Source organism: Jaculus jaculus, chromosome 3 (assembly GCF_020740685.1).
Source record: "Jaculus jaculus isolate mJacJac1 chromosome 3, mJacJac1.mat.Y.cur, whole genome shotgun sequence".
In the NCBI taxonomy this organism is placed as follows: Eukaryota; Metazoa; Chordata; class Mammalia; order Rodentia; family Dipodidae; genus Jaculus; species Jaculus jaculus.
This window is the reverse complement of record NC_059104.1, coordinates 180,953,014-180,973,191: the sequence shown is the minus strand read 5'-3', so window position 1 is coordinate 180,973,191 and position 20,178 is coordinate 180,953,014. Positions and strand designations below refer to the sequence as shown.

General features: G+C 45.8%; 1 protein-coding gene across 1 annotated transcript in view; it reads right to left on the bottom strand.

Moving 5' to 3' along the window:
• Spon1 (spondin 1) overlaps positions 1–20,178 on the bottom strand; it is a 342,604-nt gene that overhangs the window by 194,275 nt on the left and 128,151 nt on the right. Inside the window, exon 4 of the mRNA XM_004650848.2 lies at positions 6,666–6,739. Within this exon, the coding sequence (XP_004650905.1) occupies positions 6,666–6,739 (74 nt within the window). The remainder of the gene's footprint in view (positions 1–6,665; positions 6,740–20,178) is intronic.

The following is a 20,178-nucleotide window of genomic DNA, read 5'->3' as shown; positions in this document are numbered from 1 at the left end:
TGGACTCCAGTGAGAAGCTCCCACGAGTTTTGGCCAACAGAAAGGCTACGCCCACCAAAATCTCTCTTAATTAACAATGTTTATCCCCTTTAACTTATGCTGATTTCACTCTCCATTGTAGAATCTGTTTTTCTTTTTCAGAAGGTAGCAAGGACCAAGGATAGCAAAAATCTACCAACTATATAAGAAAAGACAGCTGACCCCCTGGCAGGAGACCGCCCCTCACACAGCAGCCAGGGCCCAGGGGAAACCACAGGAGAATTGGCAAAATGAGCAAGAGTACTATTTCTTCTTTTTTGGGTTATTCAAGATAGGGTCTCATTCTAGTCCAGGCAGACCTGGAATTCACCGTGTAGTCTCAGGGTGGCCTCAAATTCACAGCAATCCTTCTACCTCTGCCTCCCGAGTGCTGGGATTAAAAACGTGCGCCACCACACCTGGCTCAAGAGTCCTATTTTTTTTCTTAATTATTTTTATTTATTTATTTGAGAGTGACAGACAGAGAGAGAAGGAGGGAGACAGAGAGAATGGGCACGCCAGGGCCTCCAGCCACTGCAAACGAACTCCAGACACGTGCGCCCCCTTTATGCATCTGGCTAACATGGGTCCTGGGGAATTGAGCCTTGGACTGGGGTCCTTAGGCCTCACAGGCAAGTGCTTAACCGCTACGCCATCTCTCCAGCCCAAGAGTCCTATTTCTAAGATGAGCCTGACAACCTGCACCAGGGTGATGGAGACAGATGCAGAGGATATTCAAATGTACCAAAACAAAAGCCCAGAAACTTCTGAGAGTGCAACACTGAAGTAGACTTCAAACACATCCACCAGGGCTCAGGGAATTTTAAGGGGGAAGGGGCGGAAAGATTCTAAGAGCCACAGGGTCGGAGCGAATATCCAGAGATATTTTCCATCCCCCATTGACTGACTGCTGCTCTCAAAACTCACAGCCCACAACCCTGTGTGGTGAATACCAGTAATCCCACTCAGGAGGGCTCTCAGTGGAGTGGGGGCAGGGAAATGATAGTGCCAACATGATGTGTCCATCCAAAGTTCGTACTTAATAATAAAAAAAAAAACAGATGAGGCTCAGCGAAAAAGGAATGGAGAAAGAGGGACAAAAGAAAGTAATAAGAGAAGATTATGACTGAAATCTATTATGCATAAAAATTCTCAATAAAAAAGTTTTAAGCAAGGAAAAATATCTCACCTCCCTATATAGCTCTGAGATTTCTAAAGAGCCCCAAAGAAGTGGGCTATAGCTGCCCCGAGCAGAAACCACTGTTTGGCTGTCTTGTGCACTTGGGAGGCAGGTGCCAGGGTACTGCTTGTGCCCAGGAGCAGGCTACATCAGCACACATGCGCGAAGCCAGGGCCCGAGGCCCGCGTACCACGTGGATGGGCAGAACGGAAAAGACAGCAAACCCGGTGCCTCCAGACAATGTGGGGCTTTTGCATTCCCACGATGATGACCCACTGTGTAAGAAACCTAAATTAGTTTTGAAAAAGGGACTCAGAACTTAGAGAAACATGCTGAGGTTTCAATTGTAACTACCAGGTGCTGTGAAATGAGGCAGTGGTAATCTTTGGAAGAGCCCAAATGAGACCAGCTGGTAGCTTTACCTTATCAAAAGGACGTTCAGATTTCAGGAGTGAAGTTAAAGATATTGCTGAGGCTTTAAAGAAATACATTCTTAATAAACCTGTGGGAATTTCAAAGAAAATAAGCTTCCATCTAAAAAAAATAAATTTCTAGGTTTGAAAACAGAAACTGCTTGGTACTGAGAAAAAGTGTCTTGCTAATGAAGCGGGCTTTCAAGGGGAGTGATGGCAGCATTATCTTCCTCCCCACGACACGGTACAAAGCCAGGCTGTCCACTGTAGGTAATGTCAGGCCTGGAAAATGGTAGGGTTTCCTCCCATTTCCGCCTTCTCCTTCTGTCCTTGTTTTGTTGTCTTTCTCTTCCTTCTTTTCTTCTTTTTTTAATAGGGTCTCACTATGTAGCCCAGGCTGGTCTTGAACTCACAATCCCGCTGCCTAAATGCTGGGATTACATGCGCATACCACCACAGGGACCTGACCGCCCCGGCCTTTCTCCCCATATTCATGTGTTTTTTCTTTTTCCATGTGTGCTGTACCTGCATGCGTGCATGCTTGTTCTCAGGCGTGGGCACATGTCATGCACCAATGTGCATCATGTGTGTGCACACGCTTGTGCAGGTCAGAGGCTGACATAGGAGTCAACCTCCATCCCTCTTCACCTCAGCTATGGAGGCAGAGCCTCTCACTGGAACCCAAATTGTGCCAATTCAGTTAAGTCCAGCAGCCAGTTTGCCGCAGAGATCCCCTGTGTCTGTCTCATGAGGGCGGGGGTTACAGGTGGGTCACTACGCCAACCAGGTGTTTACGTGGGTGCTGGGGACCCGAACTGTGGTCCTCTTGCTTGTACAGCAAGCACTCTATTCAATGAGCCTCCTCCTCAGCAACCAACCCTCCATCTCTTCTTTTTTTTTTTTTGTTCATTTAATTTAATTTATTTATTTGAGAGCTACAGACACAGAGAGAAAGACAGATAGAGGGAGAGAGAGAGAATGGGCGCGCCAGGGCTTCCAGCCACTGCAAACGAACTCCAGACTCATGAGCCTCCTTGTGCATCTGGCTAATGTGGGACCTGGGGAACCGAGCCTCGAACCAGGGTCCTTAGGCTTCACAGGCAAGCGCTTAACCGCTAAGCCATCTCTCCAGCCCCCTCCATCTCTTCTAAATCTGCTGGTTTCCTTTGTTACTGTCCTCTTGTATTCTTCTCTGTCATTCATGTTGTCCCTGGCCCCATTACTGTCTGTTTTATTTAGTTATTAATTTTTTAAAAATTTTTTTGTTCTTGTTATTTTTATTTATTTATTTGAGAGTGACAGACAGAGAGAGAAAGAGGCAGATAGAGAGAGAGAATGGGCGTGTCAGGGCCTCCAACCACTGCAAATGAACTCCAGACACATGCGCCCCCTTGTGCATCTGGCTAACATGGGTCCTGGGGAATCAAGCCTCGAACCAGGGTCCTTAGGCTTCACAAGCAAGCGCTTAACCTCTAAGCCATCTCTCCAGCCCTATTTATTAATTTTTAATATTTACTTGATTTATTTGCAAGCAGAAAGGGACAGGGAGGAGAGAGAAAGAGAGAGAGAGAGAAAGAGAGAGAGGGAGAGAACGGGTACACCAGGTCCTCTAGCCACTGCAAATGAACTCCAGATACCATGTACCATTTTGTACGTCTGGCTTTATGTGGGTATCAAACCCTGGTCATTAGGTTTTGCAGGCAAGTACTTTAACTTCTGAGTTATATCTTCAGCCCTTAATTTTTTTTTTTTTGTTTTGCTGTTGTTCTCATTTTCTCATTTTATTGAGAAAATATTCCCTTTCTTTTCTTCTTTTCTCTGTTTTTTCCTTTCTCCTCTCTCTCTTTCTCTCTCTCCCTGCTTGTCTGTGACAGGGCATCAAGGTATGTATGCACATGCTTCTTATAGTCACCTTTTGGAATGGGTTATGTTACTCTGTTCTTAACAGTAAATAATTTCCTGTTCATGTTGCTTTCAAAATCTTTTTATTGACTTGCAAGGAGAAAGAGAGAGAACAAGAGAAAATGAGAATGGGCTTCCCAGGGACTCCTGCCAGTACGGATGAATGCCAGATGAGTGTGCCACTGTGTGCATCTGGCTTTATGTGGGCAACCGGGAATTGAACCAGGGCTGGCAGGCTTTGCAAGCAAGCTCTTTGAAACACTAAGCTATCTCCCAAGCCCTATGTTGCCTTTAAAAGAACAATGATCACTGTTGCTCTTTATCCATATAACTCTTGTTCCTTCTTCTGTGTGTCAGTGGACTCAATTGGGAGGGGGGGAATAATAGCTCCAAGTTTCACTATCTCCTGCCTTGAAAGATTTGATGTGACCTAGCAAGGAAGTGGAGACCACAGAGAACCTAATGAAAACTGGAGATCGTTAAGCAATTACACACACGTAAAAGTCCCTCTGCTCTATGCTTACATTTTAAAGATTTTGCTAAAGTGATTATTTTGTTAACCACTTTCCTCGCAGATCTCTGTCTCCAGGGAACACCTACAAGAACACATAATTAACCTACAGCCTAAGACTTGCCATTGGCAAATGGTCTCGGTGTATATGTGAGCAAATTGGTCATTTTCATAGGACCTTATTTGCAATGCCATTTTATTGGCACTGTATGCCCTGAATTTAGCGCATTCTCAGCTTAGACACGCTGTCTCCACAGCTCTGAGGCCTTGGGAAGTGTCTCAAGTGACTGACTCCTATCCACGCATGGTGGTGGGTGAATCACCTCCTCGGAACCTTCAACTCCTGGAAAGAAGGTTGCCTTCCGACAGTCAGCTAACAGAACCGTGCCACAGTGAGTACTTACCTGCAGGGCAGGGCCAAGAGGTGGCCTGGGTATGTGGGATCCCGGCCGCCCTCAGGTTCAACCAGTGGGAACTGATACCAGGACATGCATGCAGTGAGGGCAGGGAGTGGGGTTGCTACTTAAAAACCCAGAGCCCCAAGACTCGAGAGGCTCCCTATGTGGAGATGTACGACACACATAAAGGGGGGCAAGGCCAGTGGGGGTGCCCACAGAGAAGCCAGACAGGGCCTCGGGCTACAGGGTTTGCAACTTCTCTGTCTGCGCGGCGCTCCACCTAAGATGCCCACCAGAGGCAATGCTGAGAGCTTCTGAAACAGGAGGGCTGGAGAGACGGCCTAGTGGTTAAGGCGATTGCCTTCGAAGCCAAGGGACACATGTTTGACTCCCCAGATCCCTCATGAGCCAGATGCACAAGGTGATACATGCGCAAGGTCTCACATGCCCACTAGATGACACATGCAGCTGGAGTTCAATTACAGTGGCTGGAGGCCCTGGTGAGCCCATTCTCTTGCTCTCACTCATTAAAAAAAAAAAAAAAAAGAAAGAAAACCACTACCAACTACTGAAATAGTAGAGAACTTGGTCACCATTTTAACAGAAGGCAATGGTCCTGGGCGCAGGCTCCTGATGTCAAACACCAATCTCCACCACTGCCTGCATACACTGAAAGAGCTATTTAAACTGCCTGTGATTAGCAGACTCCTCATCTATATCACAGAATGACCCAGTGAAGCTTAGTCCCATATTGGGCCATTACATAATGAATGCATATTAAGTGCTTAGAATAGTGCCTGGCATGTAGCAAACACTCAAAAAATTACTAGCAATCATCATTATTTTCCCAGAAGGCCTTTCTTTAACCTTTCTTCATAGTTTATGATTTGCTAGAGTCAGAGAGGATTATTTCTTCTGAAAAGACTAATTGCTCTAAATGCAAATAAAATTTCTACCAAAATGAATAGGAATGAGATAGTTAAGCTATATGATTTTAGAACACTTTCTATTTTTATTGAGTTATCTCATGATTTCTAAACACATTCAGATGTTTAAGGTCTTACTTTTTTTAACAGTAGATTAATGAACAAGCTCTTGAATACAGGTAGCGAGAGCTGTCATTTATGTAGACAGTGCTAAGTAAGCATTGGGAATGTACTGTATCATTTTACGTATTAAGTCACATGGTTGGGAAGGATAGAGGCAGATACACCAGGCAGGGGCTATACTAATTCACATATATATATATATTTTTTATTTATTTATTTATTTATTTATTTATTTATTTATTTGAGAGCGACAGACACAGAGAGAAAGACAGATAGAGGGAGAGAGAGAGAATAGGTGCGCCAGGACTTCCAGCCTCTGCAAACGAACTCCAGACGCATGCGCCCCCTTGTGCATCTGGCTAACGTGGGACCTGGGGAACTGAGCCTCGAACTGGGGTCCTTAGGCTTCACAGGTAAGCGCTTAACCACTAAGCCATCTCTCCAGCCCTAATTCACATATATTAAGTCACATGATAGGGGGACAGAGGTAGATTCAAACCCAGGCCTGAAGTGAACCCAGGCTCCTGCTCTGAGCTCCCCGGTCTACTTTGTTATCTGCTCCAGTCCTGGGCTGGGGGTTGAAGGTCAGTAGTAGTGGAGTTCTTGCCCATCACGCAGGAGGTGTCAGGTTGGGTCCCCAGCACCAGGGGAACAAAAAGACATTTGCTAGACTGCTTTAATCCAAGCCTCTGGCCAGTCTTGAAGGTGGTGAGATCACAAGGGCAGAGCCCTCCTCACCTCCCTGCCCTCATGACATTCTATCCTCTGCTGGTGTTCTCTATAGAAAAATCTCCCTATATTGTCAGGATGTCACACGAGCTCCTAGGGGAGATTTTCCCAGAGAGCCATAATAGACTTTTTTAAAGGTACACAATCGTACATTCCTTAATTAAGTCCTGTGAATTATTCCAAGGAACCTCTTCAGTATAATCACTGTTTCACAAAAATAAGAAGACGACACCAATATAAGGTACATTATCTCCTACCCAGGGAATCAAGCTGAGTAATTAGAGCTTAAGGCGGATCCAATTATCCACAGCACACAGCCAGATTAAAAATCAGAGCTACGTGAGGAGGCAGAGCCCAGGGAACTCAGAAAGCCCAGGTCGGTCTCCTGAATTCCTGTAGCGATGCTGGAGTTGAAAGAACCCCCTTCTCCCCATCTGTCCCTCCCTACCTGCCCAATCTTCTTACCTTGTTCACAAAGCTTCTTGGTCAGAGATCCCTCATCTTGAAAATAAATAATGCGTTTCTGTACGATGCTGGCCCTGTGGGGAAAGAAGACACAAACATAGTGGTGAGGGGAGCAGACTTGAGGGTGTGCTTGGCCACTTGGCTGCGTGGCTCTGGGAGAGTCACCCCAGATCTTTGTGCTTCTGTTTCCTCACCGGCAAATAGGCACAAGGATACTACCTACCTCGCTGCCTCACCATGAGGACCATCAGAAAATATACGCTGACAGCTTAGCACATGCCTAGACAACACTCACTCAACATGGGTCATCAAGTTGTTGTTGTTGATATTATTGTTATTCTGCATACATGTGTGGCATGCATGCATAGCACACACATGTTCACATGTGTGCAGGTGTATGTTGTGGGTGCAGATGTGTGTTTGTGAACATGTGCAGGTCAGAGGTCAACTGTCGTTTCTAGAAATGTCATCACCTTTTTTTTTTAAATTGGAGACAGGGCCCCTTAGTGATGTGCAGCTCGCTAACTAGACAAGCCAAACTGGCCAGGGAGTCCCGGGTTCCTGCTGCTTCTGCCTCCCAGGAGCTGGGATTACAAGTGTGTATTGCTACCGCTGGTATTCTTCTGTGGGTTCTGGGGGTTGAACTCAGCTTCTCGGGCTTGCAGGTCAAACACTTCACTGACTGAGCTGTCTCTCCAGCCCAGTGATACTAAGGTAAGAGGGCAAACTACAACATTTTCACTGCCTTTTCTCAATGGTTCATTTTTACTCTACTCTTCCTATTAAACTCTTGAGGCCATTTATAGATCTACCAAATTCAAATTATAGAAGCATGTCAAACCTTCCTGAAGAAAAAAAGAGGAACTTAAAAATGTATTTTGATTTGTTCTGAAAATGTCATTCTATATCTTTCCTGAAAGTCTAGACAGAACTGTCTCCTACATTCTGAACAGAGGCAATGTCAGTTGTGATAGCTCTCTCTTAAACATGTCAAACACAGGCTCTTAGAGTCTAGAAAGCATATTTTGAGATTGAGAATGACTTACTTCTGGTCAGTAAATCTTTTGTCTTTAATCTAGGATTGTGCAGACATGCCACTTCTCCTTTAACTGGCTCTGTGGTTTATTTTCAGCTGGCCTTGAAAAGGTTGAATCCTAAAACCCAGTGTTCCAGTAATTTGAAAGTCTACAACACTTAAAACTGAGATGGTGCCAATAAATCTTGGGCTATTTCTATTGATTTTCTTCAGCAATGCTACTCAATCAAAAGGTAATTTTCACTTCGATTCACCCTATTTAGCAGATAAAGGCATCCCTTGACTCCACTACTGCTGAGCACTCTGAGTTAAGCCTTGGGTCCCCTGATCCCAGACCCAGGAACAGGCCAGTGTTCATGTTCTCTGCATGGATCTACACAGAATAGAGGCCATTTCCTCTAATGGTCTGGGCCAAGGCCAAGACGACTTTCCAAAGAAATGTCTACTTCACATTCAATCTTCCACAAAAGAATATAGTTCAGACCAGCCTTACAGATGTCTTTTACAGTCTCTGCCCTCCCTCCCAGAGAGAAGAGATGTTGAAATTAATGAATGAAATATGCTTCCTGCCTGCACAAAGCTACTTTGATCATTTAGCCATTCTCTTGACCATTAAGTGGGAAAGTTCCTTTAGGCCATGAGAGAATAGTCATCCCACCCCAGAGCCGACTAACAAAGTCCTTTGTTCACCAAGTGCCCTCCCCCCACCGACAGCAGTATTTTCCAGAGAAACCTCCCCTCTGCCTGGGGACCCTTGTGAAGGGCAAGGAGCTGATCTCCTGGGAAGTATCAGAAAACCCCTGTTTTTGGTTCAACCAAAGGCTCCATCCTCATTTCAACCACTGAAGTTCCCCCCTCCCCGTCTTCCTGTTGTATTTGTGGGTGCACTTTCAACAAATCATTGCTGGGAACATGCTTAGTGGCTGGCTCTGAGGGAAGTACCAGGGACTTTATTCTGAACAAGACAGATGGGGTCACCCTTCCCATTCTCAAAAGTTCATGGCCCAGGAGGGAGAAGCATCAAACAGCCAAACCCACAGTTGATGAGAACACAATGGTGATTCATTCTACAATGGAGACATCCACAGAGTGGGGGAGCACAGGGTAGGGGCCCTGACCACACTGGCAGAGGCTTTTTCCAAATCGGGTGGCTGAGAGGAGCCTTGGAAGACCAGGAACTAACCAGGCAAGCGGGACAGAGAAGAAAGGCCGAGGTGGGGTGGAGAGGAAAAAAGCTATCTGGAGGTCACATACAGGGTAAACCAAGGAGGTAACATGAAATGAGTGGGGAAATGGGCAGGACCCCATCACCACTGCCAGCAGAGAGGTGGCATTTTACTCCAAGTTTAATAGATATCTTTGAAGAACATGCCTCAAGGACTGAGATAATCAGATTTGTTCTTTTAAAAGAACCACAGAATAAAATGGGTTGGTATGTGGTTACAGTATACAGAGGTCCATGGAAATAAAGGTGGGGGGATTTTTTGTAATAAAATTCTCTTCTGACAAATGTTTGAAAGCCAGATAGGTGTGTTGACTCGGGCCTTTAATCCCAGTGCTTGGAAGATTGGGTAAAGATCACTGTAAATTCAAGGCCAGTCTGGGCTAAAGCGTGAGTTTTAGGACAGCCTGTGCTAGAGTAAGACCCTGCCTCAAGTGAAATAAGAAAGGAAAGCTGGGCTGGAGAGATGGCTTAGCAGTTAAGATGCTCGCCTGTGAAGCCTAGGACTCGTGTTCGACTCTCCAGGACCCACATAAGCCAGACACACAGTCAAGCAAGCATGCAAGATCACACATGTGCATAAGGGGGCACATGCATTTGGAGTTCGATTGCTGTGGCTGGAGGCCCAGTCATGCTAATTCTCTACCTCTCTCAGACACACACAAAAGCCAGTCTGTAGGGCTTGCTTCAAAAATCAAATCAAAAAACAAAAGAAGGCCCCTAGACTACCTCTCTCATTGTTGTCCTCTCTCATTGCTGTGACTGAATACCTGACAAGAAGTAATTCAGGGAGGGAAGGGTGTATCTTGGCTCGTGGTTTGAGGGAGTCCAGTCCACCAGGGCAGGGAAGGCATGGCAGTGGGCGGCTCTGTGGAGGTGAGGCAGTGTGGCGGCTGCTTGTTCACATCTCAGCAGGCCAGGAAGTCGGGCTGGACTTATAAACCTCACGGTTCACCTCCAAGAGATCCACTTCTTCCACCAAACGTTCTACCACCTTCTCCAACAGCACCACTAGCTGTGGGGTCTAAATGTTCAAACACATGGACCTGTTCTGGGAAACATTTTATATCCAAATCATAAGAACAGGGTAATACACAAGCATACATGCAAGTCTCTGTAACTTCTCTCAAACATCTTTGAGGTTAACGGGGTCGCCACCTTGTGACCACCGGCTCCCTGGGCTGGAGCACGTTGATGTTTATCCCTCTTGTTTGAACGCTCTCCCACAGTACCAGGTGCCTGCCCTGGTGGTTTGAATATAAAATGTTCCCCATAGCTGCCAGTTGAGCATCACTGGAGGAAGTGGGTCACTGGGGACTGGCCTCAGCAGTTTATAGTCCAGCCCCCTTGCCAGTGCTAAGCTAGCTCATGTAGACTACTTCTCTCCTACTGCTGTGACAAGATGTGATGCCCCAGCTGTCTGCTCTGACACTCTTTCCTTGCCATGATGGAACTTCCCTTCTGAAATTGCAAGCAGAAATAAACCATTTTTATTTTCCATAAGCTGTTTCAACTTGGGTGTTTTTGTCCCAGCAACAAAAAGGTGACTGCTGGGCTAGAGATATGGCTTAGCGGTTAAGATGTTTGCCTGCAAAGCCAAAGGACCTTGGTTCAATTCCCCAGGACCCGTGTAAGCCAGATGCACAATGTGGCACATGCATCTGGAGTTCATTTGCAGTGGCTGGAGGCCCTGATGTGCCCATCCCCCTCCCTCTGCCTCTTTATCTCTCTCTCTCTCATATATTGTAGCTGTATTCACTGAGTACAAAACTAATTAAAAATATGTCCATATCTAATAAAAAAGATGAAAGAAAAAAAATTCCAAAAACAAAATTTAAAAAGGAAGGTGACTGCTATACCTGCCTGTTGACTCTCCCAATCACCCCTAGCCAGCTTTTGCCTTTACTAGCAACCTACGGTGAGTACCCTGAATGTCATTCCTCTTACTGTGAATGGGAGGACCGTGGTAAAAATTTATGATTTCAAGGCATAGTTCTGCAAAGTAATCACCCCAAACTTTTAAAAAATATGACTGTAAATATCAGGAAGATTCACAAACAGAAGCTAGGTATTTCCCTATTCAGCTTCATCATACCTTGAGGTTTCATAAAAATCTAAGGCATTTCTGAACCCAGATTAAGTGCCAGTTTATACTAAGGAGGCACTTTGCATACATTACCTTATATAGCCTATGCTATATGCATGTGAATATGTGTGCCTATATTTGCATATTTAAATTTTCTCATCCAAAGGGCTTGGTGTCAGCTGGGTATGGTGGTGCATGTCTTTAGTCCCAGCACTTTGGAGGCAGAGGTAGGAGGATTGCTGTGAGTTTGAGGCTAGCCTCAGACTACAGACTGAGTTCCAGGTCAGCTTGGGCTAGAGGGAGACCCAACCTCGAAAAACCAAAAAAAAAAAAAAAGAAAGATTGGTGTCTTGTAATTCCTGTTTTTTCTAGGTATTATATATGTGGTGCATATGCCATTCGTACCCCTGTAATCAAACATATCAGTGTTCTGTAGCATGATGTTAGACCATTTATAATAAGGATAAATTAAAACCATAAATAGCTTGACATTAGTTTAGGTCAAAACGCTCTTGTTTTCTGTAGAATTCATATAAAGATTTGTGTCTACTCCATTTCTGCAGGTAGCAATGGATATAAAGGGAGGTTCAGATAATGAGGTTCCCCTTGTCTGTTTCCAGAGTCTCTGCCTGATCCTATGTTAGCTTTAGATGATGGCGAAGCAGGAACGGCAACTCGGTGAACAAAACACATGTGCTTTGTGAAGGAGTAGTATTATGAAATGTAGTATTATCATGAAATGTAGCCACACACTGACTTCCCATGCATCTGTTTCAGCATCTCTTGGAGCAAGCTGTGGAGAGCTGAAAATATAGTGTATCTCCCAGAACCAAGTCCCGATCACCTGATGCATTCCATGCCACAGCTGACTAAGGTTGGCCCCTTTGGGTTTCAAAGCCAGTGGGGATCAAATGGAGACAGGAGTCTCGTTCACATCTAGCCTCTGTGACCTGGCCTCATTCCAAGCCACCTTCATTTCTACTTCCACACACTCTGGCCTTTGGTCTGTCGCCATTAATCTCTCTCTGGTATTCTTCACAACACACACACACATACACACACACGCACACACACACACACACACACTTCAGTTATGTAACCAAGATATTCCTTCCTTCAGGTTGGTTTCCTGACTGGGTGCTCTTCTTGTGACAGCCACACAGCCTCTTGGGATTCTCTGAGCACAGCACTTACCAACCAGTCGAACAACTGTTACATGAACCTTTTCTGACCCCAGTGCTACTACTAGATGGCAAACTTCCTGAGAGAACAAACGGAATCTTGCTTATTTCTAGAGGTGTTCATATCAGTACTTCCAGAAGAAGGAATGGGGTGGGAGAGAATTTGAGGTTAGTGGGCTGTAGGATGTGACCGTGGTGCGGGGACCTTTAACTCAGGAGAGGTCTGAAGGATGTGGATACGGATGGGGAGTCCACTGGGTCTAGGTGAGAGCCAAGGCGTTTGTAGCAAGTGACGTCACCCTGGGAAAGCGTGCAGAGTGAGCGTGCCGCTGAACAGAGGTGGTTGAGGTAGAGCGCCATTCACCTCTGGACACGCTCACACAGACGAAGACTTCGGCTGTAAGAAAACACTTCTTTTTCTTCCTCATTTGGTCAACTCCTAAGAGAATTTTACATTCTGAGAAAATGCATTTTGACTTTGAGATTATTCCCATCAAAAGTATAAAACTCAGTGGAGGCTTATAAATCATATTATGGTTCAGAAAAATAATAGTTTTACAAGATGAGAAAGCTGTTAGAACGAATTCCCTTAGCATTTCAAAATGACAAATTTTCTCCATTCTGTGTTGCAATTTGGCAGCCCTGTTGCATAGCATTTATACACTGAATGCTCTCTTATCGGGAGAGAGCATGCTAAGAAATCTAAATTACATTTCTCAGGATGCTAGCTTCTCAGACTTTGGGATATTGGCATGCTAAGCAACTCACTAATCATTTCAAAACTTTTCTTTCAAACCTGAAAGTGGGCATTTCCAGAAACACTATCCCAGATCACCTAAGTGTTCGATCTTTTTTTTTCTTTTCTGTCTAAAGGGTTTATTCATTTGCTGTTCTTTTCCCTTGGGGAAGCTGCCTGCTGGGGTGTAGTTAGAATTTGCTAAGTCGTGCGTTTGTTGTCTAGTGTTGAAAAAAGCTGACAGAGGGAGATCTCAGAAGCCGATATACTTGGGAGACATCAGGTCATTGAAATGATTTAATATATATGCCTGGCCCCCAAGGGGCTGGTTCATTGCGGGTTCACAGATATTTCCTGGAAGGTCCTACTGCAGCGTGCTACGTTTAGTAACCATTCAGTCTGTGTGGCCGGTATTCCTGCTGTTTGTAACTTGCCAGCCGCAGATGAAATTCCTGGCACACAGTAAGTGCTGAATTAAGAGTGGCTATTCTTATGACTGATGTCCAGTTCCACTCCACTGTGGAGGCAGCAGAGGGGACACTTGGTTAGTGAGCTGTTGCAGAGAGAGAGATAACGGATGATCAAAGTGAAGCTTGGTTTTATGGTGTCCCGCCCACATTTGCCAACCTCCTTCCTAGTTCCAGTAAATTCCCTGTTGTTGAATATTTCTTGGAATACTTTGTAAAATTTTCTCTATGATCTCAGGGATGTTTTCCATGGAGGTGGTTTAGTGTATAGCCTGCAACAATTATTTTTTTTTCTCTTACCAATGAAGAACCCAGGCATAAAATATCACTTGCCCATAAAATATTTACTGAGCTCTTTCTTATGTGGTCCAGGGTATTTTGTTAGGAGCTGGAATTTCAAAGACACATTACAAATGCTGCCTTTCAGCCAGGGGCACCTATTCCAAGGGGTAAAAAGAAACAATAATCAGAACTCACCAATGAGCACCATAACAGAAAGGAGGGAGGTGCACAGGGCCTAAACAGACTCCACAGTGGGACAGCCTCAAGAGGAGGAAAGGGGGAGCCCTGAAGGTCAGAACGGGGAAGGGCGCAGGGAGCAGGGGTCAGCGCTCACACTCGGAGAGAACTTCACAGCAAGCAGTAACTTACTGGATCCGGGGCAGAAAGAAAAGATTGAACACAGCTATCTCACTTTTTTTTTTTTTTTTACTTAACAGATAAGCATTTTTCTACACGCTTCATAAATATTGTCTTATTTAACCCTCCCACTAACCCTACAGGAGGCACTAATGCCTTCCCTACTTTGGCAGCAGAGGTAAGCACACTGCTGCCCCATCTACAAACTCTGAATACTGGAGGGAGGACTGTTGGAGCCCTGAGACCAAGAGGGACATTGAAGATTTTAGTTTGCTTATTTCTTGAGGTACATCTCACTCTAGGCCAGACTGTCCTGAAAGGGTCACTATGTAGTCTCAGTGTGGCCTTGAACTCACGGCAATCCTCCTACCTCTGCCTCCTGAGTGCTGGGATTAAAGGTGTGCATCATGACGCATAGCAAAGATATTTTTAAAAAAATAATTTTATTTATTTATTAGAGAGAGAGAGAGAATGGGTATGCTGGGGTCTCTAGCCACCATAAACAAACTTCAGGCACCACGTGCATCTAGCTCTGGGGAGTCAAACTTGGGTCCTTGGGCTTTGCGAGCAAGCATCTTAACTGCTGAGCCATGTCTCCAGGCCAGCATCATCTTAACTTTTGAAATTCTTGTGAAGATAATTGCCCCTGGAGGCTGGGGAATGGCTCTGTCGGTAAAGGGCCTCAGGGCATGAGCTGGATCCCTGGTGTCTGCACGGAATGCTGGGCATGCTGGCGTGCTCCTGGAACCTCGGCACAGAGAAGCAGTGACAGAAGGACGCCTGGGGCTCACTGGCCAGCGAGGGGTGTCAGTGACAAGCTCCAGATCAGCGGGAGACCTCACCTCAACAAGAGGTGGACAGCAGTTCTGAGGGTGATGCTTGAGGTGGTCCTCTGGCCTCCACATGCACCCACACACGTATGAACACACAGACACATGCAATCCCATCACACACACAAGTGAAGAAATTTCACATTCAAATGCCATGGTAAGAAATTATCCAGAGACTACTCTTGTTCACATTCCCCTTAATGCTAACACTGCTGAAGTTAAGTATAATAAGTAAACTAGGATAGGAACACGGATAAGAGTTCCTTGGATTTGGCTCTGGTGGTAAAAGGCACTCAGGTAGTTAGATGAGGGCCAGATAGCGCCATTGTAAAGAAGCGGAGGCTAGTCCGCCATCGTCTATGATAGAGCCAACAACGCTGGGAACACTGGAGCTCAGAGAAGCATCTGTGAGTGCTATGGTGATGCAGCTGTGACAGGCCACTTCGGGCTGAGATGCAGCAGAGCTGCCCGCCAAGAAGTTGAATCCATGACCCGAACTTTAAGAGGCCAGCCAGGGCCTCAGCAAGCTTGCAGTGGCTTGGTGGGATGGGCCTGGAGTCCCTGCTGCTCTGGAGGTTGAGGCTGGAGGATCGAAAGTTTAAGGACTTTGACTTTGTCTCAAAATAAGAAGAAAGGACTTGAGTGAGGCCCTGGGTTTAATCCCCAGCCCTGAAATAACAACAATAAAACCCAAAACCAATTCCCAGCCTTGGATGGTCTTTGGATTTCTGCAGTTCAAGCCATTAAACAAAGGCACATCTACTGAACCTGGTTCTTTAATAAAAATGAGAGAAAAATTAGTTTTCGTGCTTAGTTGATTTCCTCTTAGAATTTTAGAATGGCCCTGGGGATAACAAGCTTCTATTTTCTCTCATTATTGTTCAGTTTCAGACCTCATCTTATCATGGGCCCTGTCAATGTTATTCTTCCAGCACTTGGGAATTTACACCCCAACCAAATCCAATGGAAAACTAATGAGGAATTGATTTTTGTATCATAAAGGACATATAAAAACGAAAGAATGAAACTGGATTGTGTTTTAAGAGAATTCATTTAGATGTGCGAGGCATGAAAAGCAGATACTTGTTTACTCGTGAATGTATTTAACAAATGCCACGGAGCTGCGTTAGAGGCGGGAGGCAGAATGGGGCATCGTGAGTGACAGGCTGCACAGGGAATGCCATTTGTGAATCAGAAAGCCCAGGACTCCACCAGAGCCCATTCTTCCCATCTCCCACACTTGAATAACTGTCATTTGGCTCAGGTTGGCACCAGGTAAACCTGTCATAGTAGCCAAATTCCCATTTCCCAGTCTTCTTTGCAGAGAACAGAGAGAGAACTGTGACCTATGTTTGGCCTTAGTAAAATAAGAGGAGGTTTTAGAATGGAGGGGAGACTGTTTGAGGAAGTTTTGCTTTCTAGGTGGAAGAAACTTATGAGCACTTTAGTCTGGCCCTATTTTCACAACTTTTATTACAAACAATGTGTCAAGAAAGGCAGCCATGCCAGGCATGGTGGGGCCTGACTTTAATCCCCGCACTCAGAAGGCAGAGGTAAGAGGATTGCCATGAGTTCGAGGCCACCCTAAGACTACATAGTGAATTCCAGGTCAGCCTGGGCCAGAGTGAGACCCTGCCTCAAAAGAAAAAAAAAGAAAAGAAAAGAAAGAAAAAGAAAAAGAAAAAGAAAAAAATAAATAAAGAGAGGCAGCCATTTTGCCCCCATGAGGAAGAAAAAAACAACAAAAAAAAACCCATAGAGACTCCAGCCCGGAGAGCACTGAGCTACTGAAACGATGCCAGCATCACACTGACATGATTCTTTTTTTTTTTTTTTTTAATTTTTTTAAAATTATTTATTTATTTATTTGAGAGTGACAGACACAGAAAGACAGATAGAGGGAGAGAGAGAGAATGGGCACGCCAGGGCTTCCAGCCTCTGCAAACGAACTCCAGACGCGTGTGCCCCCTTGTGCATCTGGCTAACGTGGGACCTGGGGAACCGAGCCTCGAACCGGGGTCCTTAGGCATCACAGGCAAGCGCTTAACCGCTACACCATCTCTCCAGCCCCACACTGACATGATTCTTATATGAAGAAAACAAACCTCTATTTGTTGAAGCATCACTGGTCAAGTTTCCTAACGAGCCTTGGTCTCGAGAGCATGCTAACCTGATAGAAAGACAAGTGAGTGACGCAGCAGAGGTGTACAGAAGAGAGTAATGCAAAAGGGGAGGAGGTGCCAGCAGGTTACACTGGAGAGGCGGGGGCAAGGATTCTCGATTAGCTACTATTTTCATTGCTGGCACAAAATTACCTGGAGAAAGCAACTGAGGGAAGGATGTGGGTGAGATTAGAGTTTGGGGGAGTCCAGTCCAGCATGGCGGGGAAGGCGTGCTGGGAGAGCACAAGGCTGCTTGCTCACTTCTGGGAGATCAGGAAGGAGAGAGATGATGGTTGGCATTGTTGTTCCCCTAGCCCATGGGCTGGTGCCACTCACATTTGGGTCTTTCCTCAGTTCACCTTCTTGGTAAACACCCTCAGGGACACACCCACGATGTGCCTCCTAGGTGATTCTAAGTCACATCAAGGTGACGATGAAGATGAACCACTACAGACGCTTTTGTCAGAAGAGCCTCTCATGCGGATAACTGTGGATGAGACTGAGAAGAGGGCTCTGGGCTCAGGAACCTGGACAGGAGGCCCCTACTGCCCTTTCCCAGGGCACACCTTCAGGTCTACACTGCAGGCTGGGAAGAGACGCGGCTATAAAAGGAAGGAGGGTCTGGGTCGGGGTGTGAGAGGGAAACACAGGAAAGCACAGTCCTCCTGTTTTTCCTCTCCAGACAGCTCTCACACGCGGGCAAATCAAGACTCAGGAGGTCTTTGGAGCTCCGGCTAGATCACTGGCTCTAGGGTACTGGAGGTGGCACCCAGTGCCTTGTACATGTCAGGCAAGGGCTCTACTGCTGACCAACCATCAGCCCTTAGACAACTGTCATACAAGCTCACATGCACGAGATAAACAGATTGCTGGATAAAGTCCCAGGTGTAGAGGTCCTAACAGGTAGGTGATTATGGGTAGGAACAGGACCATACCTCATGCTTTTTAAACCAAACTATTATACTCTTAGCCATATTTATTTATTTATTTGAGAGAAAGAGATAGAGACAGAAAGAGAATGGGAGCACCAGGGCCTCTAGTCACTGCAAACGAACGCCACATGCATGTGCCAACTTGTGCATCTGGCTTATGTGGGTCCTGGGGAATCGAACCAGGTTCCTTAGCCTTTGCAGATAAGTGCCTTCACCACAAAGCCATCTCTCCAACCCTAGTATATTCTTTGGAGCATCTTTTGACCTGTAAAGGCTCCTTCTCTGTGGCCTAAAATCAGTGTTTTAACACTTTTTTTTTGTTTGTTTAGTTTTGGTTTTCTGAGGTAGGGTCTCGCTGTGGCTCAGGCTGACCTGGAATTCACTATATAGTCTCAAGTTGGCCTTGAACTCACGGTGATCCTCCTACCTCTGCCTCCCAAGTGCTGGGGTTAAAGACGTTCGCCACCACATTCAGCTGTGTTAACACTTCTTAACCTTGAGAAGATATAAGTCTAATTCCTGAACCTGAGTTGAAGATGTTATCTCATATAAAAATCTTTTTCTTTTTGGTTTTTTTTTTTTTTTTTTTTTCGAGGTAGGGTCTCACTCTGGCTCAGGCTGACCTGGAATTCACTATGTAGTCTCAGGGTGGCCTTGAACTCTCAGAGATCCTCCTACCTCTTCCTCCCGAGTGCTGGGATTAAAGGCGTGCGCCACCACGCCCGGCTAAAAATCTTTTTCTTTTAATACATGGATGGGAGGGTTGACATTCCTGAAAGACGAATTCTTTTCCCAGCAGCTTTAGTGCATGATTAAGCCATCTGTAATATGATTATTGATACCTTGGGCATTACCAGTCAAAGGGTAATGGACAAGCTTGTCTTGACGTTGTTGAGCCTGTTATCAGCGCTGCCTCGCTAGTTACCTGTCTCTCAGTGCTCTGTCCAGTCCGTCCCATCTCTAACTCTCCCCAGATCCTGAGCCCTCCAGTCCTGGGGACCATGTGTGTTTTTCATCTCTGCTTCTCCTGGAACCTTGCAGAGAATATCGACAAGGCTTACTGAGCTTAGAGTTCTTTAATTTAAGGTTTGCAGACAGGTTTTTTTGTGTGTGTTGTAAGAATTCATAGCTTTCATTTGTTTCTCCAAGGGGTTCTGCATAAGTTTAAGAACCACCAATAGGTCTAAAATGCAATCAATAAAGGAAAGAGCGTGACTGTCATTTTAGGTGGTAACGTCTCCCACTAAGAAGTATGTGGTCTTATTCTCCCGAAAGTTTAAGGTTGAATTTTTATTCCAAGCACTGAAGGCTTCAACAGACTTCTCCCCAGACTAAGCTCAGATCCAAAATAGAACGAATCTCTCAGCTGGAAAACAAGAGACAGAAGGAGGAGTGTTGCTCCTGGGTTGCTTGGGGGGTCTGGGCAGAGTCCTGCGGCAGCGTGCGTGTCATCACTAATGGCCTCTGCCCGGAACGAGGAGCGTCCCCGGCCGTCGCCCGCTCCCTCTGGCTGACCTCACACGAGTCATTACTCTGCGCTCCATCTGCCTTTGCCTTGCTTCCAGCCTTGCCCCGTGAGCTCCTGTAAGTCAGGGCTGGCCGCCAGAGCACTGTCCCCTCAGGTGTAAGGGAGCAGTCCAGGGGCAGCCCAAGGCTACCTGACATTCTTCCTATTTCTCAGGGGGCCTTCCTGTCACAGACCATTTCTTTCTGTAGAAGTGGGAATGTCCCATCAGCTAGAACTAAGTGCTGGCAGAGGGTTCCCCCTATAGGCTGGACTAGGGTGTGGGAGGGGGTTGTTTTCAGCTAGGGATCTGTGGTCCGTGCACAGAGTTCAAAAGAACTTTGAACCCCTGAAAAAATATGGAAATGGCATGTAAAATCTGGGAGAGATTCTAAAAGAACCACTGCTCTAAATTATATCATTGTTTTCCTGCCAGTTAGTACCCACTAAGTCCTTTCCGTTCACACCCCAAGGATGGACATGCACAACAGACGATATTACTGTAATTACCTCTTCACTCTCTCTTCTCTATGACAACTCTCTTTACCTACCCTTTGACCCAGGATTGACTGTCACCTCCAGCTCTTTATCACTTCCATTCACAGATCATTAGGCAGCAAGTGGACCGTGTCACTGATTATTCTGCCTCCACCCTGCCTCAGCACAGCGCAGGGTCTGGCTCGGAGGAGGTCTTGTCGCAATGCGAGCTCTCCTCTCA